Source organism: Hakea prostrata, chromosome 10 (genome assembly GCF_041222555.1).
Source record: "Hakea prostrata isolate BN-2017 chromosome 10, UWA_Hpros_2, whole genome shotgun sequence".
NCBI classification, from domain to species: Eukaryota; Viridiplantae; Streptophyta; class Magnoliopsida; order Proteales; family Proteaceae; genus Hakea; species Hakea prostrata.
Window position 1 is genome coordinate 42,858,739 of NC_142609.1, and position 26,845 is coordinate 42,885,583.

At 37.7% G+C, this 26,845-nt stretch overlaps 3 protein-coding genes and 1 pseudogene across 3 annotated transcripts; 1 reads left to right on the forward strand and 3 right to left on the reverse strand.

The window, feature by feature from the left end:
• Window positions 1-4,918: 4,918 nt before the first annotated feature.
• On the forward strand, window positions 4,919-7,072 carry LOC149003169 (large ribosomal subunit protein eL14y-like). The gene is made up of 5 exons (XM_089136343.1): window positions 4,919-4,990; window positions 5,123-5,224; window positions 6,179-6,308; window positions 6,406-6,518; window positions 6,740-7,072. Exons 1-5 carry the CDS (start codon window positions 4,988-4,990, stop codon window positions 6,791-6,793), a joined length of 402 nt encoding a protein of 133 aa, XP_088992469.1. The 5' UTR covers window positions 4,919-4,987; the 3' UTR covers window positions 6,794-7,072.
• A 360-nt stretch (window positions 7,073-7,432) lies between these two features.
• On the reverse strand, window positions 7,433-19,674 carry LOC149003170 (uncharacterized). The gene is made up of 13 exons (XM_089136341.1): window positions 19,196-19,674; window positions 17,726-17,905; window positions 16,363-16,483; window positions 16,243-16,282; window positions 15,929-15,981; window positions 15,654-15,709; window positions 15,035-15,187; window positions 14,658-14,890; window positions 12,593-14,199; window positions 11,110-12,435; window positions 9,321-9,720; window positions 8,521-8,583; window positions 7,433-8,385 (listed from the first exon to the last, which is right to left on the reverse strand). The coding sequence occupies exons 1-13, from the start codon at window positions 19,252-19,254 to the stop codon at window positions 8,318-8,320; spliced, it is 4,359 nt and encodes a 1,452-aa protein (XP_088992467.1). The 5' UTR covers window positions 19,255-19,674; the 3' UTR covers window positions 7,433-8,317.
• Window positions 19,675-21,079: 1,405 nt separating this feature from the next.
• LOC149003171 (ENTH/VHS family protein) lies at window positions 21,080-23,257 on the reverse strand. Its single transcript, XM_089138439.1, has 4 exons — window positions 22,868-23,257; window positions 22,650-22,772; window positions 22,077-22,238; window positions 21,080-21,698 (listed from the first exon to the last, which is right to left on the reverse strand). Exons 1-4 carry the CDS (start codon window positions 22,972-22,974, stop codon window positions 21,128-21,130), a joined length of 963 nt encoding a protein of 320 aa, XP_088994565.1. The 5' UTR covers window positions 22,975-23,257; the 3' UTR covers window positions 21,080-21,127.
• Window positions 23,258-23,519: 262 nt separating this feature from the next.
• LOC149003172 (cyanate hydratase-like) lies at window positions 23,520-24,795 on the reverse strand (annotated as a pseudogene).
• Between the last annotated feature and the right edge of the window lie 2,050 nt (window positions 24,796-26,845).

Sequence of the window (26,845 nt, forward strand, 5' to 3'; positions counted from 1 at the left end):
ATGTGAAGCCAAGAAACGGGCAATCCACTAGTATGAGCAAGGTGAAGAGACCTAATTAGGACAAGACAAGGTGAAAGACTGGGTGATAAAATAGCCTGAGAAAAGTATACACACTCTTGTGAATCAAAGCCTTGAAGGTCGCATTAGTTGGATAGGAAAAATGAGTGTGTGAATCAAGCCTTGAAGACCTAGTGGTAGGAACAAATGTCGAACCCGGTCAAATTTCGGCTATATGTTGGGGTTTCAACTGTTGGGTTTGGGTGTCTTGTATTATGTGGGTATATGTAATTATGGTTTTGGTTGCATTTGTAATTGAAACAGGGTTTAGGTCAATTACTAATACTATGGTAAAATTGTAATTACATTGGAATTTTAGTTTTAGGTTTCCCTATAGTCTCTGTGGGATAACCTATATGTATTAGTCTCTGTAGTAGATTGGGGAATCAATCCTTGTAGGGGATTGGGAAACTCATCATAAGAATAAGGATTGGAGGCAAGCAAAGGGTAGTACTTTGTGGGTGTGAGAGTGGTGTGAGGTTTTCTTGGAAATGATGAAACTCATTTTCTCTCTGGTGGGCGTAGGCATGATTTTGCCTAACCACGTTAAATCTCTCTTATGTGCTTTGCTTGTGTTCTTTTCTGTTCGTAGTTGAACATTCCATTATCCCTAACATCAACAACCACTGATACCCAACTTATTGCCGAAATTTCAAACCTTGGTTTAACCTAAATGAATAAAATAGTTAGATATCTTCATTTCACTGTTAATAAATTGAAGATATCGTCAAGTTGGTCTAGGCATGAGAATTAACTACTCACGGCCGTGCCCCAAGCCCAAGACCTAAGCCGAATATAATTTTATTTAAAATGGGCTGAAACGGATGACTAATGGATTGGTAATGGTATCAAAAGCTGATCCAACTTCAACTCGAACGGAAAGAAAAAATAATAATAAATAAATAAAAAGAAAATAAGAAAGAAGCAACCACAAGAAGCTTGGATAGTCTCACATAATCAAAATTTCACTTCATTTCAATTTGCAGTAGCTTACAACTCTTGCTATAGTCTATAGATTACGAATACTCCTACCAAAAAAAAAAAAAAGACAAATACTTCCCAGGGTACTTTACCATAATCATATATTTCTTAAGATGGTTTGTTTTTATTTTGAGAGTATAAGTAGAAACCAAGTTTTTAATTCATTAGGAGGAGATCTTGGGTGGTGGTGCTGGATATTTGATGGCATTCTTGACAATTTTCTTGTTTGCAGCTTCACCCAGATCAATGCCACACATATCAGAGAGCCTAATGAGGTATAACAGCACATCAGATAACTCCTCTTCAAGGTGTTCTTTATCAGATTCTTCCCAATTTGGTAACCCCTTTGAAACCTCTCCTCTCCATTGGAATATTTCTGATAGCTCTCCAACCTCTCCAACCTATGCATCAGAAAGGCCAGAACAAAAAGGCTTCATCAACATCACCATCACCATCACTCTTCTATTCATTAATATTCAAAAAAGAGAAGAAAATAACAAAGAATCTGAACAGTACAGGTGAAATTTTCTAACTGTTGAGAATTGCAGTCTAAACTCTACTACATCCATGAAAAATAAAAACAAATACATTTATTATGCAGTTTTAAAAAATAATGATCAGGGTCTCTACTTGGGTTTTTGATTTTCAAGGAAAAACTATTTGAAAGAATCAAAAGAAAAATTTTAAGAAAAAACCCTTTTGCTCTATGTGAAAAATAAATATGAAAAAATAATAATAATTGAAGGAGATCTTGAACTAACCATTGCAAGGAGTAGATTTCTAGGGCTATGGTAGGGTTCCCAATCTCTTTCTTTTGCAAATTCTTCGAGTTTCCTTGAGAAATCCTTTAGGGTTACATCTATCACCTCTTCTTCTCTCTTCTCTTTGCCTTCTCTTTCTTTTCTTACCACTCCATCCATGACTATGTTGGTTTTTTTTTTTTTTCTCTTCTTTTTTGAAAATTGAGGGCTTGAGGCCTAAGATCCTTCCTTGATCAATTATAAAGGCCAAGTTAAATATCTGTTGAAGGAATATATCATAGTGATAATGTAAACCATTCATTCATTTCTAAGTTTAGGTATTTGATGCTTTAAAATTTTCCTTTTTGGGACAAAAAATAAAGTCGTTTTCGCACTATCTTTTCTAAACTAAAAAGACTTCATTCATATTAATTGGATGGTTCTACGAGTTTATACGAGTAACAATCTTTTACCATTTTAAGAATCGTATCTTAAACAATATGATTCACAAGATTATGAGAACAGCATATGGAATACCTTTTCATGCACTATACATGGTTTTGTTTCAATTAACCCATGTATTCATTCGTATATATCTAACAATGAAATGACAAATATATGTTCAAATAAGTGTTTTTTTTGTAAACCTTCTTTTGTTTTAAAATTCTACCATAGCTTTTGGTGAAGCAATCACTAGCTAGTTAGGTGGTATAAAATGAATCCAAGTTAATATGATTTTAGTTGTTTACTTTTAAATTGTAGAATAGAATATCCCTTTTTCTCCAATTTGGTATGGTTTAAGTGTTTAACAACATATAGCATAAAGGAACATATTGTTCAAAGACCTAATTATCAGTTTTTAGAGTTTAAAATATATGGTTAAGGAGTAGAAGATCTCTATGATCTTGAAGAATATATTTTGTGGATGCAAAGACATAAGATACGAGTTAAAAAGGAAGGATAGATGCCAATTGAGATTCCATTTTTACTTTGGTAAAAACCATTTGAGTTTCCATTATTGGAATAATATACATCACAAGATGCAAAGAGTGGGACCCACCTACTATGATCTATGGTTATTGTAAAGGATCTTGTTGGTTGAGAAAGGGTGTCTTGCACTGATCTCTCACCATTAAAATTGTGGGGTTTATGGTGCAAGGTATAAAAATTGAACTTCAAACTCATCTTGTTATCGTCATGATTATTTCTAGACCAAGTGAATAGTCTGAGGATTGGTCCTTGAACGGCTAAGGGGTTCAGGCCAGCTCATCATCTCTAGTGGGGAGAGAGTGATCTATGTGGCATATGGCCCACGCACTTAAGCCGGATATTCATATGGAGAATTGACTATATCGAGGAGATAATGTGATAAGAGATATCCTTGAGCCTTGGGACGACAGGATCTTTGTAAACTTCAGCTCGCCACAGAGCAAGGACGGTCTGATGGGACCCGTTGGCTGTTGGATTGGGCGGCATCCAGGAACTCACAAACGGATGAAAGGATCACCGTCTCGTAGGATGGCAGGTAAGCTATCATCCAGAGGTAGGAGCCTGATATATAATCCCTCATCGCATTGGAACAGGGTAAGCTCTACACAGACTCCAGCCTTCATTCTTTTACTTTCCAACCCTTCAAGAGGATGATATTCATCATCTCTTGGGGTCTTCACTCCTCTATGGAGTCCCTTATTTGCTGGCCAGATCTAACTCGATCGTCGGAGGTGGCTTCCCGTCCTCAGAGGCGACCCACTTTCACCCTGTTTTGGTCTCAGGAGCTGGAGCTGAATCATAAGCAAACCATATAATTAAGATTACATTTCTTGCACCAACACTACTCAATTGGTTCACTATTTTATCTATTAAGTCAGTAAACACACACTTATAGGGAAGGAATGGAAAAACCTCTGTACTAATGACCTATGTATCCTACCAAAAAAAAAAAAAAAGTGACGTGTGTATTTGTGATGTCTAGCAATGAAGTATTATTATTATCTTTTCATCCTCAAGAAATATGCCTTAGTGAGAGTTGAACCCACGATCTTTTCACTAACCGGCGTGAGTCTTATCGACAAAAGCAACTCTACATTGGCAAATATTATCACCTTATCATAAACAAAAATAAAATTATCCATACCATGATTGTGATAGGAGTGGGATTGTTCTATGCTTTTCAAAACCCAAATCCTGATTTTAAATACCTTAGTCATGCTCTAACCTTAGCCCTAAATACTTTAGCCTCACCCTAACCTTGACTTTTTTTTGACAACTTTAGGATCCAACGAGAGTTCTTCCCTGGCCAAAAAGACAAGTTTCATGAACAATCATCACGATGTGCAAAATTGGTTCAATGAATCAATTACAAAAAACTGATACAAATGAGTCCGAATACATTACTCCGAGAGATAGAGAATTATGCTCCCTCACACTTTTCCACTATATATTTAGAAAGAATGATCTATCACTAACCACTTACAAAGTGGACCAAAGCTAGACCCCCTCCTACACATGTGAAGCAGGGGTGCGAGGGGAGTACAACTGTAGAATCCTCTATTATCATAGGTAGAGAATCTCAACTCGACCCAAACTTGTATGGTACGTCAGAGAATCGCATATCAAATGACCTTGGAAGTATTGAAACTTAATTGAGATGGGTGTGGCATCTTCTATGATTTGTAGTCTGGATCACCTCCTTATCTAGGGAGAACAATGAGATCCTGTGATGACTTTGAACCACAAAGCGGGGAGTGGGCCCCAATTAGAGAAAGGAAAGATAGACAACTGAAAGCAATCCTTCCGACCAGCCAACTCGCAGAGTTGAACACAACACTGAGGTTCTTCCATCAATCTCATGTGAGTATTTAAAAATTATTAGAGATAAAATTCTCAGTGGGCCCCCTTAATGTGCGGTTCAAAACAGTCAACATAGCACATTGTTCTCCCCTGACGGGAAGCTGATCCGGACTCCATTTGACGGAAACTTATAAGGAAAGCCCTTTGGGCCGAATCCAAGCTGAGCCCAACTGAGATGGCTTAGTTCAAAGCCCAGAAACTAAAAAGTTTGAAGCCCAAGTTGACTCAGCCCAGGGGCCACGCCTTCTCTGATCTACTTTTATATAAATATTTCCCGTAACCCTAGTTCCCTTCTCTTTCAGAGAGAAGAAAACCCTAATTCCTGAAACCTTCTGCCTCTCTCTTTCGCAGCTCCAACAATGGTGAGTTGGTGACGATATTCAACTTTGATATTCAACCTTCATCATCTTGTTACTCTCGGTGATTCTTCTTCGAGATTTTATTCTAAAACCTGAAAGTTAATCTCCTCGTTTTGGGTTTTGTTTTTCTTGCAGCCTTTCAAGCGGTACGTCGAGATCGGGAGGGTTGCTCTTGTCAACTATGGCAAAGACTATGGGAGACTAGTCGTCATAGTCGATGTTATCGATCAAAACAGGGTATGCATTTTAATTCAGTGTTTGCTTTAGATGCTGCCTCTTTCACTTATCCATCCTGTGCTCGATTCTGCTTTAGAGTTACTACTGATATAATATAATCATGTCATGATGAGAGTTTCATTAGAGCTACTCTGTTTATGTCAAATGCTTTTTAGGGCATTGGTGGGTTTTTGTTGTTGCCTTCCAAGTTTTATTACTTATGTCTGGCTTAGATCTTGGGGAGTGTTTGTGTTCTGTACTTGGGGATGTATATTGCAGGGTAACGAGTTGATATATGTGCGATGAAGATTTGTACTTTTGTAAGTTGATCGAATTGGGAAGGAAATGACCGGAAGGTTGCCTTAATCACCGGTTGAGATCACTTTATTATACTTAAAAAAGAAGGGATCAGGAATAATAAGCTCGAAATGTTTACGAAATTACTAAAGTTTAATAAAATAAGAAGAGTTGTGGAGATGTTTCAAATCGTTTGTGGTGATGTTGTTTCAGAGTGGCAGCTTCGCCCTGGAGAAGCATTAGTCCACTGTGTTAGTTGTCTCATTTAGAATTCAGAGAGTCTAGATTGAATTGTATGCCTGGCAAGCTATTTGAGGGCTTGAAATCACAATTCTCCATTGTGCATGGCTGATTATTCATAACTGGAATGAATTCCTTTGGACTACAGTAATGGAACCCATCTCTCTAACCCTTTGTTACTTTTTTAAAGCTTGATCCTGTAAGAGGATGATGCCAAAGTTGATTTTGTTTTCAATTGCGTGTATACATTTTATGTTGAACTTGGTCCATATGGCCATGGTGGTCTAATACAGAGGCAATTTTTTCTCTTGTTCTCAAGTCTAAGAGATCAGAAATATGTGGTTATGCTATTTTTTTTTTGTGGTCCATTACGTTTTATTTACTTGTTACCCTACAGGATTATATTTTATACCATATCTCACTGCTATTTTACATCAGGCTCTTGTTGATGCTCCTGACATGGTCAGAAGCCAAATGAATTTCAAGAGGCTCTCATTGACAGACATCCAGATTGATATCAAAAGAGTTCCTAAGAAGAAAACCCTGATTGCTGCCATGGAGGAAGGAGGTGAGGGCAACCCGTTCTCAGCAGTAATGAATGGTTTGTGCTTGATTTTTGGTATTTAAAGTAACTCTCAACTGATAATGTCCTGCTGTTCTGACAGATGTCAAGAATAAGTGGGAGAAAAGTTCATGGGGAAGGAAGTTGATTGTTCAAAAGAGAAGAGCCTCTCTCAATGACTTCGACAGGTTCAAAATCATGTTGGCAAAGATCAAGGTTTGTAAAGAAACCTGTTCTGCATTGACATCTCTTAGATTGGTTTTTTATGCCAATTTTTTTGGTCATCTTTCACAAGTATTACTGGGAAGCTAGTATTTGCTATTTTCCCTCTCCTTTTTTGTTGTATATTTTGGGCTTCTTAAACCATTAATTGCAACTTAGGTTGTTAATTGCCCGCTCTTCTGTGAGGTTAATTGATTTTATAACCGTATGTGCAGAGATCTGGAGCCATCAACCAAGAGCTTTCTAAGCTGAAAAAGGAGAGCGCATAAGTAGATTTGATTTGGAGAAATCAATTTTGTTTGTGGTTCTTTAAGTCGTCATCAGTACCTAGCTTCTTTTTTCCTTAAGTTTTGGTTTATTTTTGATACTTGTTAATGTTTAAGAGCATTTTGATCGGTGGTTATATTGGTCAATGCATCAGATATGATCAGTGTTAGCGAGAATTGCTATTCAGAAAACTCATTGGTTTTTAATTCTATGTTACTTGTGCACATGTTTTAGGCCTTTTGCTTATTAATGCGATGGTTGCTATTCCCCTTATTTGATCATTTTTGGGTATTTGTCTTAACCTGACCAAAATTCTGAATCAATTTTCTAAGCCGTAGGCAACTGCTATATGAAGAATGTATGTTTTGGATATGGATTTCTCTGGCTGATCTGATGAAGAACTAGAACGAGGTACAAGCTATAGGCTAGGTAAATGAGTTGTTATCTTTTTCCCTTTTTCTTCACTCCCTTCCTCTCAAGGGGGAGAGATGGCTGTGCTGCTCTCTGACTAAGAAAGTTGGTGGTTATGGTTATGCAACTTAGAATTGTTTTCCTTTCAGTGGCAGTGAATGAAGAAGTCCGATTCCTGTGTAACAATATAAACATGAATGGAATAGGGACCAAAAATCCATTTTGGTCTGCTTGGGTGGGACACTCTTTAAGAAACTGAGGGAACAGACGTTTAGATCGTCAGAGCTATACAATTTACCCGGGCTAAATCATGGTCTTAGTCCTGATCCCAATATTGTGTAATGGTAAATTTGCAACCAGAAACCACTAAGCCTAGAGATTCGGACTGAAACATATCAATGTTTATTCATACCGATAAAGCAGGTACCATGCTGATTCCAAAAACATGCCCTCCACGATGAATGGTTCGACTGTGAGGGTTTGGGAAGCCGTAGTATATGTGAGTCCAGATGTCTCCCTCGACACTTGTTGACCACGAATTATAGGGAGCCCCACAGGTTTTGGTAATGAAATTTATTTTTTACTTATTGGCACCATATAATTTGTGAAAGTAATGCTCTCGAGCGAACACAGACGTCGGGAGATGATCCACATTCTAGTACCCCCCAGCTTTCAAGAGAGGCTACAAAACAGTTGTCTTCTACACAACTCATTGTGCAAGTGAGATACGCATGCTAAGTACAAGTAATGATTACGGTTCAAGAAACCAAAACAATCAATAGACAAGTAAAGTGCAGACGAATACACATCATGGGAGTTGAATGCACAGGTTGTCAATAGTAGGGATTTTCAAATGAATCAAGTTAAAACAGAAGGCCGGACGCACCATCTGGGCACCATTTTGCTAACGCCCATTGAAATTCGCTCTTTCTGCTCTTGCCTTGAAATAATCCTTATGTCTCTCCTGCTTGATGTTCCTACCTCGCTCTGATTGCTGCCTGCCTGCTGCTTTGGTACACGAGAGTGGTGGAAGGTGTGCCAGTTGTTCACCGTTTAAGCATTGGAGGGTGACCAAGCTTAAACACACCCAAGTGCCCTATCTTCAAGCCTTACCTTCATGTTGCCAACTTCTTTCCACTGTTTTTGCTCCGAAATGGCGACAACAAAGAGAACGGTCTAGAAACTGTGGCCAAAAAAGAATCCCCAGAAACAAAGCCATTAAAGCAAACCCAAATTCTGATTAACATAGCACATTAATATAATTCTTCTGATAAATATACAGATCAACTGTCAGGCATATAAAATAGAGATCTCTTACCCTTCTGTGTGGTTACTGACTCTGGGGTCTCATCTTGCAATATAAGATTCTTCAGTGTATGAACTAGAAATATCAACAGACTGAAGTGTCAGCTCATGCATTGCACCAATGATCATAAGATGGGAGTAATAAATCCAAAGATGCCAACTTGTCACAAATACAGCTTCCTAGTTTGATTTAGCCGACTCAATTTTACTTAGGTAAATGGGTACTTCAGTTGATGAAGATATTTTACAAAATCAAAGCTTAGAAAGGGAGCAAAGTTAAGGATTAAATGAAGTTGAATGGGTCAACATCTGATTCAGCCAGCAGACATTGAACCACCTGAAGATGAAGTACAAGTAGACATCAGCCAGTGGGAAAATTTCATTTGTAGTGACGGCTTAATTAAAATCAATTTTCTTACACAGTGAGGTCATCTACTGCTGTATTCTTTGCACCAACTCAATATGACTTGGCAGAGTTCCATGGATCTGTAATTTGATAATTTTCTGTTGAGGTGGGTGACATCAACCAGCAATGAGGGATCAGATAACACAATTTGAGTCAGCATTTCACACGCTGACCCCCCCCCCTCCAATTGGATGCTGAGAAGGTTTTGTTAATATATAATGAACTGGTTTACAGATAGCATTCCCAATTGAATCCAAGTCATCTAAACATTTTACTTTTATCACTTGAAGTTAACTCACTCCGACAACTCGCACAGTGCACCGTAGAATTTAGAGTGGGTAAATGAAAAATTCAATAAGAAAAATTTTCAGCCTCTCTAGTTGGAAACGGAAATTAAGTATACATACCTTCATCAGAAGATGGATCATGATCATTGGCCACAACGCCTTCAACAGTCAACTTATCTGATTCCACATGATGCTCAGCTACAGTTTTACTGTGATTCTTCTTTCCAAACTTCAGCAGTCTTCTGAACCCTGCAGATTCCTTCCCCTGGGGTTTCTCCAAGGCTTCTGGGCTTTTTCCTGAAGAGTTCATGGCTGAAAAATTAAATACACATGCCTTGGTAGTCTCAGCACTTGTTATTCCCATCTCTGAATTAGTTGCTGGTGCTTTTGTGAACTCCAAATTTGTAGTGCATGGATCTTCCAAAGATGAATTCCGAGCTAACGGGGCCTGATATGGCTTGTTGGAAACACTTATACTTGATACCTGTGGTAATTTGTCCATTCCAAAGTCTTCTGTCACCTGAGTATCAAAAAGCAACATAACTTGGTTCATAGAATAAAGAAATTGCATTGCAATGAGATATGGAATAAAGATGTAAACTGTCTCAACCACAAGGCTAAGTACTATTGAAGGACGAAGATACATAAATGAATGGAAATTGCAAACAAAAATCATGCAATAAACACAAGATTGCCTACTTCATAGTTATATGAGATCTCTTTCACTAACAACAGAGAATAAGGACAGCTGCTGCTCATCCTCACACCTCAGTATGTGTTAAGAGAGAAAAGTCCCCATTACTATTGATACTGAAACTCCACACAGGTATTTTACTAGAATACCCAGACAGTCCTCAATTAAGCAATAGAATACAAGACATCATACCCCAAATTAAGAAATAGAATACAATGTAATATTCGGACTCAACCTTGTACCAATTAAGAGGCTACATATCCCTTGATTTAATTGTCAACTAACAAATATTGGGGATGACATTTTTGTGATAGGACATAGGCTCCTTCAGGTTGTATGATCTTTCAATATAAATTACTAATAAGAACACCACGTAGAAGGTACACATTAGTCATTCTCTTATCCTTGAGCAAACTCCAGGCATAAGAAAATGTTAAAATCTAAAACCCCCCAAACTTTCCCCAACAGCCCAACCCCCACCACATTTTTTTTTAATTGTCTTGTTAAAGAAAAAGTTTCTGTTTGTACAATGGCATGGCCCTAAACAATGCGGGACAGCATTACGTGTCCATGTGGCCAACCAAACAGAGAGGTATCAGAATGATGATGTCTGTTGCCTGCTATGGAATGCAGGACAGGTGTGTGTGCGTGTGTTTTTTTTTTTCAAAATAAAACATGGTATCTAATTTTCTTATATTTTTTTCCCATGTGTGCCGGGGAGGGGGGGCGTTTTGGGGGTTTGGGCATAAGTAAATATAAAAAAGAATTAGAAAATGTACAATGGATACGGGCAAGCTTTGGCGCAGTGCTTGGTGGACACAGTTATTAGCCCGTGGTCAAGGAATCGAAACAGCCTCTCAGCAAAAATTGTTGAGGCAAGTCTTTGTAGGAAAATTGCCTCCCCGGACTCTACTTTTGTGGAAGCATTGGCACTTTGTTTGCCCTTTTATTTAAATGGATAGATAAGGGAACGAGGGAGAACGTAAGTACGTAACAGTCAGGAGGTTTGAACTTGGTACCTCCTCGCAAGCATGGAACATCATAGTTCACCTACTACAGTTTGCAGTTTTTTGGAGTATTTCAATATATGTACACCACAGTATCAAAAGTGAGGTCATGGTTAAAGTAAAAAGAGATGCTCCGGAAAGTATACATAGACTATAAATTACAACATAAAGAAACTAAAGTATTTGGCTACAAGCTTATTGAGATTACCTCACGAAGATCTGGTCTCTCAGCTAAGTCACAATCACTTGCATCTCCATTAAGTGGTGAAACCGGGGCACGGATGGCAGCATACTCTGAAACCACCTCTGTTATTTCTCCTCCTTTATTTTCATCATTTGGGCCTTTTCCAGCATCCATCTTCTCTTCAAATGCCTGTGCAATAGGAGTGAGGGGTACCACAGGTTCAAGCATCAAAACAGTCTTTTCAATAATTGCGTTGTCATCTCCACTGCTACTATGTGCAGCTTTATCATTGCTCCTAAATTTAGTGGCTTCCAAAGATACAGAAGACTTGTCAACATTTGTTTTGAGCACTGCTTCTTTTGCTGCTGATTTGCTCTGCTTCATGTCTGAAGGTCCTTTTGATGTTCTAATCTTGATTTCTGGCAGAGTTGCACCCTTAGTTTTGTCAAGGTGCATGATCGCAGAGATCTTCTCAGTCTCAGTTTCTTTAGACAACTTTGGATTTGACACTAGCTCAGCATTTCTTGTCTTAACAGAAGAAATGTGATGTCTGCCACTTGTTTTAGGTTCTGATAATCTCCTTGTTCTTGTTGCTGCCACCTTCGATTCAGGTGTGCTAGTATCAATCTTTGGATTTGATAATAGCTCAGCATTTTGTGACTTCACAGAAGAAATGTGATGTCTGCCACCTGTTTTAGGTTCTGATAATCTCCTTGTTCTTGTTGCTGCCACCTTCGATTCAGGCACGCTAGTACCAATCTTTGGATTTGATACTAGATCCGCATTTCGTGACTTCACAGAAGAAATGTGATGTCTGCCACTTGTTTTAGGTTCTGATAATCTCCTTGTTCTTGTTGCTGCCATCTTCGATTCAGGCACGCTAGTACCAATCTTTGGATTTGATACTAGATCCGCATTTTGTGATTTCACAGAAGAAATGTGATGTCTGCCACTTGTTTTAGGTTCTGATAATCTCCTTGTTCTGTTTGTTGCCACCTTCGATTCAGGCGTGCTAGTATGAATCTTTCTTTTCTGCACAGATAATGATGGCAATGAACGGCTTAACCCATTTTTCCTTACGCCACTACTACCGTTAATCTTAGAGATTTTCTGAGAATCATTGGAACCCATAGAAGCAGTTCTAGTATGCAAACTTCGTAGAGGTGATACCATTGCAGGATATGGGTCATTGAACTTTGATTTCTGAACACTTGGGGAGAGCTTCGTTGGCAGCCGGGATTTGGTTGGTTGAGAGGGCAGTGATGAATCAGGACTGGAACTTCCTCGTGCTGCAATTCTCTTTTGCCGCTCTTTCTTCAATGCTTCCAACCGTTGAATCTCTTCCTGTTCCTGAAATTTTAAAGTAACATATTACGAAGACAAACAAACTAGCCAAGATGTCCGTAAACAAGATTATAGTCTCTTATTTGAGTGTATGCGTATACAGAAATGGTAGAATACATTCTCAACATTTTATTTATCATTTGGTTGAACAAGAAGAAAATACCTTCTCTTTTTTCATTTTCCGAAGGTCAACTTTCAAGGCTCTTATACTTTCAGCACGTGCTTGTGCATCAGTCAAGGGGCTCAATTTTGATTGCTTCCCTTTCCTTGTTACTGCTTCAATCTTCCTCTTGTCCGAGGCATCACGTATAACTTTGGACTTCTCTAAACCTTTCTTAGTAGCAACCGTTTTCTTGCTCTTGCTCTGTACTGCGACACCTTCATTATGAATCTGCATTTCATACTCCACTGCAGGGTCATAACCAATGGTCTCTCTCTCTGACATATGCTGTCGCATCAAGCTCAAATCATTTGGCTCATAGCTCAGTTGGCTTTTAATCCTACCAGATTGGTCTTCTGTCTTCTGGAGTGCAGGTGGTAGTTCAGAACTGATATCAATTGCCTTTCCATTATCAGTTCCAACCTGATCTACTGAGACTGATCTGACAGGAACGATAAAGGATTCATCAATTACATTCTGTGATGAGTTCCTGTCGAAGTTATTTGCTGCATGCTCAAATATATTCTCAGACAGTGGATCTTGGAGAGAGTTTGTAACCCCTGAGCGATTTTTTTGTCTATATATCATGATTTCATCATTGGAGCTCCTCCCAAATCCTCTTCTTCCACCTGCCATCTCTGTCAACTGTCCATCTATTTGAATACCTCTGGATCCTCCACCAGGTAACTCTCCTTTAGACAGTAACAACTCCTCATTTTCTAACTTCGGCATATGGGTCAACTTGGCACTGGCACTATCAAACTTGATCATTCTCTCATCTCGATATTCTCTTGAATCTAGTCCATGAGGAATTATAGGATCTCCACCAGCTGAACTTTGCCTTTTCCTAACTTGAGCCTCATTTCCCATTGCGAACATACCTTCATTTATCATATGGGAATTTCTATTATCATCTCTCAGTAAACAGTCCTGAAATGCTTGCCATTGTCCACCATCTGTTCCCTGTCCACATATTGTGTCATCCTTATCATATGAACCCCAGGTACCGCTGGACCTTGTGCCACTACCTTTACTTCTTGAAGATCTTGTAGAATTCTTGTGCTTCAGATCTGGGACATTAACTTGTAAATCCTCACCTTCCTTGTCAGCTTCAGAGTCAGAAGCTGAATGGGATTCACTTCCTGATGAATCTTGACTGTTTGATGTAATGTAATTGATGTTCTGAACGACTACCATGCCTGACTGTCCTTTACTTGATTGACCAGCTTTTCTACGTGGTTCTCGACCTTGTGAACCTTCCTTCTCCAACGCTAGCCCATCCAGTGACTTTGAACTGGAGACACCCATTTCCTTCTCTGATTCAGTGGTAGTGCTATCTTTACTGTCCATGGAATGTATTTTCTGTCCAATCCCTTGAGTGTCACTGAATCTAGAGTCCTCCATTGGAGGGGGATAGGGTGGTGGAAAAAATTGAGTGTTTCCTGGAAAAGCCTGATAGTAAGGCATGCCTTGCATTGGATACCCTTGAAAGACTGGTGCTGCACCAGCTGGAGAAAGAGCAGGCCACTGAGGGAAAATATGATGCTGGAATTGACCTTGAAAATAATTGTGGTGGCTAAATGGCAATTGTGGATCGATATGCTTTTTATCTGTGCTTGAAGAAACAGAGAAGAAGTTCTTAAAATTGAAGTGATTGAAAAGAAAATAATAATGATTAATGAGAAAGAACATACACAATACAAGGCCCAGACATATAACTTCTGAAACAAAACTACTTTCTATTATATTCCAAATATATAACACTTCAACTAAAAGAAGGTTGGAAATGATTTTAGGCATCTCTCAGAAAGTTGTAGCATACTTTTGATCCATCCTTAATTCTTTTTCGGCAGAAGGGTATTCTGCAGATGAGGTTCATGGTTAACTAAGCCAACAAAACAAATCGTTTCTCAATGGTAGGCTGTTTTGCTTGGTTATTACTGCACATTCAATACTCTATAGAATCAGGGTTCACCTACTTGATAGTGGTCCTTGATTATTTTGGCAAACACAGCTTCATTTTTTATCCACAAGTTGAGTCAGTAAGACTGCCACAAACTACACCTACCTCCATTGTGATAATTCATAGCTGCATCAGCAGCTTTTGCTTTCCCATTGCTTTCCAAGTCCAACTCACCACGGGAAGCAGGGAGTGCTTCACTAAATTCATTTTGTTTGCCAGAGACATTCATGAAAGACAGGTCTGATTGGCTAGACATTGCTTCAGCTTCTTCAATTTCAAGCCATTGACCACTTTCATGCTTCTCTTTCCATAAATCCATAAACCTTATGCATGCTTCCCTGTTGCAAGGGTACACTGAATTCATCAGGTTCAAGATAACATAGCAAATGTTGCTAGCAGTTGCAAATCAGCAAACTGGGTGCAAATTTGACATCAGCAAGACTTTCTGAAAAAAACTGACAGCATCATAAAATATTGCTCACATCAAGCGAGTTGCCTTGAAGCACTCTGCAAATGATACCAAAGGTGCCATATGGTCCACATCAAATCCTGCAGCTACAGCACGCGCAAAGGCCATGCCTTGTTCTTTCTGCAGCACAGTTTTGCGAGTCTCCAGTACTTTCAGGAGCTTGACTCTGGCAAGAGTATGAATCACATCAGTAAAAGAATAGCGTGTAGGAATGTGCAGAAGTGTTCTTGTGTAAGTAGATAATTTCCGTAAACTGGGAAAGGAACTCAGAGAAGACACTAGATACGAATGATAAGTTCTTTGAATAAGAAAGTTGACACACAAAATGATGCAAAGCACATCCAGCACTGGCAAAGTATTCAGGAAAAAATGTTTGGAAAGAGAAGGGAAGGGGGGGGGGGGGGGGGGAACAACAAGGATTCTCTAGCATGGCGCAGAAGCTGCAGTCATACGTATTTATTGGAAAATGCCTATATTTGTGACATAAGAATACCAATCTACGATTCAGCACATTCAGAAAACTGGAGAATGAAAACATTTCATCAGGTAAAATTGGAACAATTACATAACACTGCATAACCTCATCAGTTTTGATTGACAATTATATTAATCATCGTAGGATTAGTATATACTTTGAATTTTCCTCCTGTATGGTGGATCCATTTGATTGAGGTGGGTGCATCCCAGGCTGCCATAACACAAAGAAACCAACTTCAGGAAATTTACTAAAAGTTTTATAGTCTAATGTACAGTTGTCATAATTGCATCGACCTAAGTTCATTGGAAGGGGTCTGTAAAAAGCGATGTCAACAAGGTGACCAACCAAGGCACCTGAATACCTAGGAGCCACATAGATTGGCACTTTGACAATTATGGTCTTTTATGAAACATAAGGTGCACAATATACCTTGTAAAGGACTATTGCTCTCTCATCATCAGCATCGGATACAGCCTTGCTACCTTTCCAAAAGCACATGATGTGAGAAATAACAATGAACTCTCCAATACAATTTTCAATACTAGCCTTCCCAGAAAAAAGGGAAGGGAAAGAAAACCACAACGTAACTCCAAGTGAAGGTTACTTTGGAAGAACCACATACAATTAAATTCGACTTGGTAGTCACAGATGGAAAAAGAGGGAAGGAGAAAAGTTTCGGCTAATTATCTGGCACAGAGAGCTGAATAAATGTGAATCAAGAAAAGATATAATACAATAAATACCTTCAATGCTTTTCACAGATCTGGTTTGGTAGTCGTCTACCTGCAGCATAGGGAAAAAGTGAAGTTGACTACTTCTAAAACACATAAAATATGCATCAGGGAAAGATACATTTTACTTACAGTGTTCAAACCTAAATTTTCATTTCTCTGAAATGCAATCGTCTCCTCAATTTGTAAGATCTCAGATTCTATAGTATTCACCCTTTCCAAGACCTCTGGAGTGCTTACAAACCGGACAAACCTAAGGTACACCATAGATTAGTTGTAACTACCATGCATCACTCAGCAGAACTACAGACAAAATTGAGATCCAGTGCAAGAATTGGAATGTAGATGTCTCCTGGAAAAGTGATACTGAATAGCCTCCTCGTTAGTTGCAAGTTGCAACCAAGGTAGCAGGCTCAACAGTAATACAATTAAAACATAAAGGAGATATTCTGAGAGATCCATTCCAAGAACTGGAATGTAGGGATGAGAGGATACGAGCCCAAGTAGGAGCCCATTTTAAAGGTTTCTTGCTTTAAAGTCAATTGGTATTTCGAGAAAATATGAACTTTCAATAAAGTAGTAGTTACATTCATAACAAGAAGTAGATCCATGTTTTACCCAATTAGTGTTTCCATCTAAAGGCATGGTTTCAAAACTCAATATTTGGTTCTGTGGAAACTTCACCATTTTGTTCTGGGTGAAATAAGACCCAAAGATGAGTTCAAGAGCATAGGTATAAAGGTTAAAAGAAAGAGAAAAGAAAAAGAAAAAGGGAAGCAGGATAGAAATTTCAGTGGTTGCAGATGATGATTTTCATACTGGGATCTAATGTGATTTCTGAAATTTGATTTGACACCACCAGTCTCCCAGAATGGAAACTTTAAAAGTGAAAGAAAACAAGAAAGAGGATCAAACAATATGAGAAGAAAGTGACTGGGATAGTGGGACCTCTGTAAATAATGCTAATAAATGGATCATAGAGACACTCCCTAAACACTCTTTCAATTCTCACATCAACAATAAATTAATAATCGATGAGGTAGATTCCTCATGATCCTTGGGATTCTTATCCCTCCACATCCTTTTTTAAAGCATTCTCTCATCTTACAAAAGTTCAGAGAAACAGGCCTCCCCCCACCCCCAAAAAAAAAGAAAAAAAAGAAGTCAACAAGAAAAGTGCCTGTTTTACTTCACTGAGACATTATCTTGGCACTCTGCTTTTCAAAAGAACTACAGACATAATGTATAAGTGTAACTAGAGTAAAGCTAAACATCAGCTTCTAGACTTCTACATTAACTTGGCTGACATGGCTTAGTGTTCAGAGAAGTGTCCAAGCTATCAGAACTGGTTCTCAGCCCAGTGAATTTACTGGTTGAAATATTCACCCACGAAAAAAATAAGGAATTTACTGGTCCAATAGTTCCAAATTGTGAGTAACTGAACCATGTAAAAAGTAAAAGAAGCAGAGTGTTGCTGAAAAACTACTTGACTCACCTCTCTACAGTGCCCTTTGTGAACCACATTGCATCACTTCCAGGACTTGGTTCAAGCATAATTGAGTAACCTCCCTTAGCCATCTGTTCTTGTGCTGTTTTCAGGTGGGCAAGAAACGGATTCAGCAACCCTGAAACAATTTTCTCTGTCTTCCCATTGGCAATGACAACCAAATCGCACCTAATAAAAAGGCAACAGTAGTCTTCCCTAAGAAACTGATCCAAGTGGATTAAACACAAACAAACAGACAGACCTCAAAAAAAGAAAAGAAAAAAAAAAAAGAAGAAGAAGAAGAAGAAGAAGAAAAAGAAGAAGAAAAATTACGATTATTTTGACAAAAATTGGAGCTCCAAAATCACAGAAAACAAGATCAAGGTCTTCATACTTGAGTGCATTTAGTAAAAATGCAGACCACATATAATCAACTGGCCTGATTTTGTAACTCAGGAGGACTTTGCACAAACACTCTTCTATGCTTTAGTTTCTAGTTTCTTCTCATAAAAAATGAAAAACTAAAAAAGGATCCCCCCAATTGAAAGTACAGACTGGACTGTCTGCCATAAATACTTGAGGTCAGGTATGATGTAATACAATCTGAAATGTGGATATTTTAAAAGAAGCCAGATTCCAAATGGAACTAGAAGTTTTTCTTATAACTAAGCAATTCACACAAGCAACTGACGTAGATTATTCAACAGAGTAAAGTGTTTTTTCTTTGGGGTACATAGCAGAACTATTAAATCAATGAAAAAAGGAAATCTCTTCACAATTCTGGTGCCGTTCATCGTCACGTTACTAGAATTGTACTTAGTTGTCACGAAAAGTTGCTTTCTTTTTCCCTTTGCAAAACGGAGAAAGTCCATCCAGAACAGGTTCCACAGCACCAAAATCCTTACTTAAAAAAGGAAATCGCTTCCTGATACTATTAACTTCAATCGTTAAATACTGAAGCTAATCAACCATGGACAACCATCTTTCGTTGCCAGTTAAATTCAAAATGTGATTAGTGAAATCAATAAATTGTTCTTACAAAAGAAAAATCCAATAAATTGCATTGTTTTAGTTTTATTCTAGATTTTCAGAACAGAACTGCGACTTGAATGGCAGCAAAAGGCAACATAAAGAAAAAGTTCAAAATAGAGTTCAGGGCAAAAAGACGTCAAAACATGGAAAATCTGTGCCACAGCATAAACTAAAACGTTCTAATAAAATAAAAACAAAAATTATACAACACCGAGTACTAGTTCAGTTTACATATCGAAAGTCACAATCCTGATTGCATGCGGAATCTTGGCCACAACATCATCACATCTCAGAACAAGAAAGTAAAAAACACTGGACATAGAGCATTCTTTCGATTAAGTGACGTTTCTGAACCAGAAAATTGCAACTGCTAGACCCTAACCTCCGCTGGTTCTTCCGAATGAGTGATACCAGCTGGAGAAACCACTGATCGAAAAAAAGAATTACCTGGTTCGAGTAGGAGTGAGATGAAAAACCAAAGAATCAAGCCGAGTTGTCGACTTCATCTTGCCGAACGCTATCGAACCAGCTTGGAGTGTAGTAGGAAAGAACTAGCATTCACTTACAGAGAATACAGCAAACCATCATGATCGGATCATAAGAGAAGAAAGAAAACCGAAAAGGAAGAACTTCAATCTTGTTTTTCTTCTTTCTCAACCGATTACTCGAAACTGAACAGTTAACTTTCCTTTGAAACGAGTCCGTAACAGTTGTCTTCTCCTTCAGTGAAAGGAAAAGTCTTGAGTAGAAGAAACGAAAGAGAGATCACAAATTCCGCCAGAAGAACCGTGAAAGCTCACTTTAATGGCGGAAATAAATAAATAAACCAAAAAAAGAAAGAAAAAGAAACTGAAACAGACGCACACAGAGAGCGAGAAGGGGTTTTCTTGGATTCGTTTTTTGTTCCGACCAGGGACCTTGAAAATGGCGGAAAAACTCGTGAACTGAAAATGGGAGATAACTCGGTGAAGGGTAGTTTGGTCAATTTAACCTTTGAAACGTTCAGGAATGTCGATTATGAATAATTGAATAGAAGACAAATTTCTTAAAGGTAGAATTCTAACGTTACGTATATGAAGTTACAATAATACCCCTTGATTCTATTACTATTTACTTTAATTACATTGTGAACTCAGGTAGTTGAGAGAGTTGACAAGTGTTACACTTTGGATTTTAGAAAAAGAAAAACAAAAGGAATGTTGACGTCATCCTTACGTACGTAAGAATATTTGACTTTTTCAAAGTAAGAATAATTTCGCTGTAGGGTCTGTTTGTTCTTCAGCCACCTTCTAGGACCACTTTGGCCATTTTAAAAATGGAAAGGAGTAATTTTTTCGCCTTATGTGGTTGGAAAAAATAAATTCCACATGGGTTTAAAGGTAAATGGTTAGGCTCTCTTTACATTGAATAGTCTTTTTCTTTTTCTAATTTTTTTCTATGGCAATGAGAGAAAATGAAAATTTGTTATTATAAGAACGACAAGATGATGTAGAAACTAGAAGTATATCGATCTCCAATATTGAATGACTTTCTCTTTTTGTGTCAATGTTGATCTCAGAGCGTATTTGACTAAGCGCCATAGGGAGAAAAGGATAGGGAGCATATAAGCTTAATCTTAATTCAAAAGCTCTCTTAGTCGACAACATAGACGGAAATACATCAAAACAACCTCTCTCTTTCTCTCTCTCTCTCATTCATACACACAAAGACACAAACTTTTCTTTTCTATCTCTAGAAGCAAATTTCTTTGAAAATATATTAGAATGGAGAAAGAGAGAACAAGTCCTTAAGATGGCTAACATGGTATTTACATGGACCATCAAGTACTCATATAGGGACCATTCATTTCAGTAGGGAAAAAGCCAAGTGAGTGCCCATGACAATGATACCACCACAGAAAAAATCAAAATAGAGAAACATATTAAAGAAAAAGATCTTTATAGAAGTAATGATGCTAGAACATGCTGTTCAGAAGCTACAGAAACAGGAAGGCAGATTGAAAAATGTATGAGCAGAGGAAGGGGAAGGAGGACAAAACTTGGAATTGGCTATTGGAGCAGTACCAGAGAATATGCTGTGTTTGGTATGAATTGTTTGAATGGTTATTGGGTCTGTATGGTGCATCAGTGACAAAAAGAGAAGGATCAGATTTCAGAATTGCTTGTACATTCATAATATGCTTTTTCAATGCATACCAAACATGGCCTTAGTATGCACAACAAGTAAATAAAAAACTTATTGCAGATCACATTAATGTGTACAAATGCATCAGAAGTTACATAATACAACAATTTTACCTAAGAAACAAGAAAGATTAAATGGATGGTTGAAAGCAGTTATGAGAGAAAAAAGCACTAGACTGGTTAAGAGTTATAAGAATCAATATCTCAAGGAGAATTGTTTGTCAAGCTTCTTCTTCATGGCCTTCCCAACATCAGAGAAGCTTCTGAGGAGAACCCCATTTCCTTCATATTTTGTTGGACTACTGACACCAAGCCTTGAGCAAATTCCAGTCAAGAAGGTATTTGTTCCTTCTTTTTCTTCCTCAGAATCAACCAGTGAACCTGATTCTTGAATAGGAGAATCCCAGAGATGTGACCCATCAGTCTTTTCACCATTTATGTAGTAATTACAGATCTTTTTTGAGGTCAATCCTTCATGTGTTGTCTCTTTCTCATTGACATTCCCAGATGGCGATGTGCGTTGTTCATTTTTGCTAAGGTCCTCAGTTTCATTCGATGCATTAACAGAATATGAACCAAAAGATGAATTCCTAGAAAATGCAGAGGATGATGAGGAAGAGGAAGGAGAAGGCATGAAATTTCCAAATCCTTTGATCTGCCTTGTCACTTTGAGAGCTTTGCGACGTGCTTCTCTGAGTACTTCTCCACCCTGTAGGAGGTCAAGTAATCTCTCTGATTTCTTTTGCATATTTGCCCCCCAGTTGAACCTGAAGAGAGTCAGAAATAGAAAGACAATAAAGAAAAGACAACTACCTGATAACTATATGAGAATATTTTTGTTCAGAATTTGATGGCAAGGGTTGTAAGAACTAAAGCCTAAGATCATTTTTGTCAGAATTTGATGGTAAGGGTTGTAAGTACTAAAGTCTAAGATCAGCTCTAAGCTGTTAATATCCAACCCAAAGGCCTGGACAATTTAGTGATGGTATATGAAGGCCTATATAAACATTTGATTCAAAAGTTCAAACTATTGGATGAGGGACTTTTATATGAGCAGAGACAAGGTCTCAAGCTCCAACCTCTCCTCTGCTCACCTACATTAAATTTTGGTGCTTAACTTGAAATAAATACAATTGGAGAATTACCCTCTTTCATCAATGTGTTGAAATGTTCCAAGCTCTTCAATGACTTCCTTGTCACATTGGAATTCTTCAACAAAATCTTCAGGACCATGAGTGAGTAGGAAATCAAGCAGTACCAAGGACTTGTACAGTTGTCTCCATTGCTTCCAGTCAATTACACACAGCCTGCATTTAAATCAAACCTTCCCTATCACATTAGAAATCAATGACAACAATAACAAGTGCACAGAAAATGTAATTTATTAGTGACAAAAATCATGGTTGAGAAGGATTGAGATCCTGGCTTTGGATGCTGGTTTTGGTTCAGCCCGAAGCTGAGACATGATAGATCTTGGTTTGAGGTTTTGATTTCGAGTTTCGACCCTAGGCCTCCCTGGGTTGAAATGCAGAGCTGAAACCAAATTTTGACCATAGGCACCAAAAGCATTCGAGCTAACACAAGCTTGAAGATTTTGGTACTTTCAACCGAGATTTAGTTCCATGCAGGGGAGTTGATTCCCATTTTCTTCCGAACCTTAAAAAGAAGAGAAAATGGATGTAAATTAAGATATTTTGATCCTACTTGACTGAAATTACCTCCTGTGAAGAACATCAACAATTCTCCAATAATCATCTATGTCAAAGGATGCCTCTGCAATTCTAGTCATTGTTTTTGCTTCCGGAGCACATTCATTACCATCTGTTGCTTCCTCAGTCAATCTTGTAAAAAAAGGAAAAGAAAAAAACAGATTATTGATTTCATCCAATGCCATATGTAAATTATCCATATTTTAAACATGAAAAGCAATACTTACAGTTCTGCTAGAGTGACATCGGTTAAGGCTAGCTTCATAGTTTTGACTCTCTCTTGGAGGAAGAAAGATGCTTGCCTCTTAAAATCATCTAAATACACAGTACCCATTTTGCACAAAATAAAATCTAAGGAAACAAAGGTAGACGATTAGAAAGTCACCTAGTTTACAAAATTCCAGTCTTTCTATAACATAAAACAAAGAGACATTTCCTCAAACAGGTCAACAACACAACTTTTAATTCTAAGGACTTCAACCCAGGAGAGTCAAATGCTAAGAAAAGCACAAATGTTTTACTGGGCAGACATTGATTTTCGCTCAGAAATATAAGGAAGGCCTGATTCAAGTAAGAAGAAATGGAATGGTGTGAGAGATACATGGATGATAATAGCTCAAGAATCCCCAAAATCCCACCCTATTAGGCTTTGAGTTGAATGGGTTTTGGATTAATAAACTCAAAATCGGGATCTTCAAATAATTCTGATGCTAACATTTTTAGTCAACCTATTTGACCGTCAAAAACAGAAAGCATGGATGCCAATCTTTATTGATTCGATTAAATCTGCTACACTTTTCAGTAAAATTTCATATAAGAGCAAATGAGATTTTAAGTAAACAAATGATTACAATATAAATATAAAGGTTCCCAAAAAAAAATAAATGCAGTTACAACGAAGAAATGCAAGCCCTCGTAGACAGCCAAGAGAAGGATTTCGTGATGTTTATTGCACCTTTATCCTTGACACCATATTCACTGATATCTGAAAAACAACAATGATGTCAACAAAAAAATTATTAAAATAATATTCAAGAACAAACAATAACGATAATCAGATTTAAGGTTAGAAATAAATTTACTAACCAGCTCGGAATGTGGCAGATATTTTCCATCAAATGGCACAACAACACCAACTTTAATTTTGTCCACAGAGAAGTAGAAGTCAATGGCTGACATACTAATTCAACAGTGAAAAAGAAAAGACTTTTAAGACCCGTTTGATAACTGAATCATAAAAAAACAGTTTTGATGTCTTTCTAAGAAATAAAAAAATTGACCAAATCATGGAGAGCTGCAAAATTGATAACGATCAACACTTCTTAGTGAAGAGATCGTAGATTTGTCTTAGTGAAGAGATCGTAGATTTTACTCTTGTTGATGGTATATGCAATCTTATACATAAAAAGAAAAGGCAAAAACCCGTTATAAAACTGCATTGTTTTAAGTAAAATTTTGGCTAGGTTTTAGTAAAATAGTTTAGAAGGAGACACTCATGGAATTTAGCATTCTAAAAATAAATATTATACTAAAACCATGCTACTAATTTTACTTAGAGAAGCAAGTTATATCAAATCCTATGAAAGTGTTTCTACTTCTTTTCAAAGCAGAAACACTTGTGGATTATCAAATGGTTCTTTCTATGAGATGAATCCCTAGATGGGTTTTTTTATACATAAAAGGAAAATAAAACATTACATGCCATCACCAAATTCCTCATTGACGATCTCCTTAATGCTCTCACCAAAATGCATTACAGCTTCATTCAATCTATAGAACCAGAAAAAGTAAAATAAGTTAGAATCAACACAGAAAAGAAACCCTAGGCACCTTCCCATGCATGATGAGTTATAGAGAATCAAATATTAGCAGAGAAGATAATAACCCACCTGTAAATAGCAGATTCTCTAATGATTTCAGGATCATAAGACCTCATAGGATGATTCGTCATCTACTGAATGAGATCGTGGGTGAGGTCTGGAAATGAAGCCCTAAGTTTAGGAGCAGTGGAGGGCTTGAGTTGTGCTTGCCTTCTCAATAGCTGACCCACATACACATTGGTGAGTCCAGTATCTTCTGCAATCTCATTGTAACTCTTACCAGACTTCTGCTTCACAGCAAGAAGATGACTCACCACGCTTGCTCTGCTCTCCATTATTGCCACACACAATACAGTAACGATCTTTGATCTTCTTGCCAGCAAGATTGCTCCAACTTAAATGGGTTTCCCCCTCCCCCCTTTCCCTGTGCCTTCAAATGGCTTTACAGAACCCTCAAATCACAATTCATGCTGTCCATGCATGGATTCTAACGTGGATTCAACTATGCAGCGCTTTCATGCTTTCCAATTTGGCTGAAGGATGAACCATTGAAATGGAAACAATCTTCTGGTTGAGTTTATACATTTAGTGCTTAATCACACAAATAATCATAACAAAAATGGTGCTTCCTGACTCGAAAATGCAAAATGACCACTGCTTGCATGGCCCTAAGTTGGGCATAAGAGTCATGCACCACAAGTAACCACATAACATTTTCTTTCCCTGATAAGAATTGGTAAAAGAAATGCTGATTTATCAACCACTAAGCTATGCTCCCATGCCTATAAATTTATGTCACGAGATTTTTAATTTGTCGTTTCATTGAGGCAAGGTGGTTATTGTTCATTGATAACCAACAAAATACACTTTTTGGAAAAAAATCATCTGTCTGCTGCACACAACAATGCAAATATATACCAAAGATCACTACTTGTAGTTGAGATTTAAAGATAGATTTTAAAATTAAAAAGTCTAAAATAGTCTTGTAATTCTTTACTTTCTTTGCCTTTTTTTTTTTGTTATATATGTGCACTACTGTTCACAATAGAAGATGATTTTCCCACTTTTTGATGTTTTGTTTTGAAAAATAACGAAAAGAGAAAATATTGATAAACTTGCTTTATTTCAGGGTTTTTCTTAAATATAAATTGGTATTTATTAAAAAAATAGTTTTGAGTCAACAATGAAGACCAGTTGATAATTCACTAAGTATTTCTATTTCGAGGAACACCAGAAATAGTTTTGAGTATATATAAAAGCATAAACATCTTTTAAAGCCTTTAATAAAAAATGCTTATCAAAAATAGAAACAATACTTATAGGCATTTGATAAAATCTGTTTCTTGCCCCACCTGGTGCAATTTTTTCTTTGAGAAGCAAATGCAATAACAAATAGTTGTTGCATAAGTGTTGGAGCAAAAATTTTCATAAATTTTAATTTATATTGCAAAAATCATGTGAAAAAAAAAAGAAAAAAAAAAGTTTATGAGAGTTATCAAGGGTGTGGCCTAAATTGTTGTTGCACCTACTTCTTAAAATTGATACTGACAAAATTTAAGTGAAATACTTTTGAAAGATGCATTTACTGATATTGTTTTCGCTCTTTAGAAGCAAGTTTTGTCAAATGCCCATCTTTTTTTTTTTCTTCTTCTTTTCGGTAAACATTACTTCTATTCAAAGCGGGCAGGAGGGGAAGGTGTACATAGTTGAGTCCGGAAGAGTAGCCAAAGTGCCCGACGTACCACCAAAAACAGGGGGCCCAGGGGTGGGGGTGATGGGAGGGGTTTTTTAATTTTTTATTTTTTACAGGTGGGCCCCACCAAATTTGTGGTGGAAAAGCTGCCGTTTGTGCTCCCCCGTCAGGGGTGATGATCCAAATTCTACATAGTTCCACCAACCACTAACTGGAAAGCGACAATTCTTTCAGGCCCGAAACCGAAAAAGCCTTCCTGGTTAAGAGATCGGCTATTACATTAGAACTCCTAGGAATATTACATTAGAACTCCTAGGAATATAAGAAGGAAAACAATGCATATGCCCATCTGTTAGAGCCACGCACTTACAGCAATAAATTAGCGCTCTCAAACCTAAAAAGAAGAGAAGCTTCCTACGAGGGAGTGTCCTGCCCATATGGACTTAAAAGAGGGACAATAAAAGCAAAAGAGAAGCTCGTTGATCCACTTAACAAGAAGGGATCCTTGTAGGGGACCTCGTTGATCAGAAACAAGGAACCTATCAAACACAAGGAAGAAACCTTGTTAAGACCTCATTCATCCAAAACTCGTCTTTTGGCTTGCCAAGGTTTTCTCGCAGGGAATGGGAAGGTCGGGCACCTGGAAGTGTATATTTAAAACTAAAAGTCTTAAAAGTATAAAAAAACATTTA

Bases quoted from the DNA above. Each gene is read 5' to 3' on its own strand.
- LOC149003169 (XM_089136343.1), top strand. The intron at 5,225-6,178 runs GTATGCATTTTA...ATTTTACATCAG, and splicing joins ATGTTATCGATCAAAACAGG to GCTCTTGTTGATGCTCCTGA. The intron at 6,309-6,405 runs GTGAGGGCAACC...CTGTTCTGACAG, and splicing joins TGCTGCCATGGAGGAAGGAG to ATGTCAAGAATAAGTGGGAG.
- LOC149003170 (XM_089136341.1), bottom strand. From the start codon at position 19,254: ATGAAGTCGACAACTCGGCTTGATTCTTTGGTTTTTCATCTCACTCCT. The intron at 16,484-17,725 runs GTGAGTCAAGTA...GGTGTACCTTAG, and splicing joins ACAAAGGGCACTGTAGAGAG to GTTTGTCCGGTTTGTAAGCA. The intron at 8,386-8,520 runs GTAAGAGATCTC...TTTTGGCCACAG, and splicing joins GTCAGTAACCACACAGAAGG to TTTCTAGACCGTTCTCTTTG.
- LOC149003171 (XM_089138439.1), bottom strand. From the start codon at position 22,974: ATGGGTACTGTGTATTTAGATGATTTTAAGAGGCAAGCATCTTTCTTC. The intron at 22,239-22,649 runs GTAATTTCAGTC...ATTTAAATGCAG, and splicing joins GTTGATGTTCTTCACAGGAG to GCTGTGTGTAATTGACTGGA. The intron at 21,699-22,076 runs GTAATTCTCCAA...GACTCTCTTCAG, and splicing joins CAACACATTGATGAAAGAGG to GTTCAACTGGGGGGCAAATA.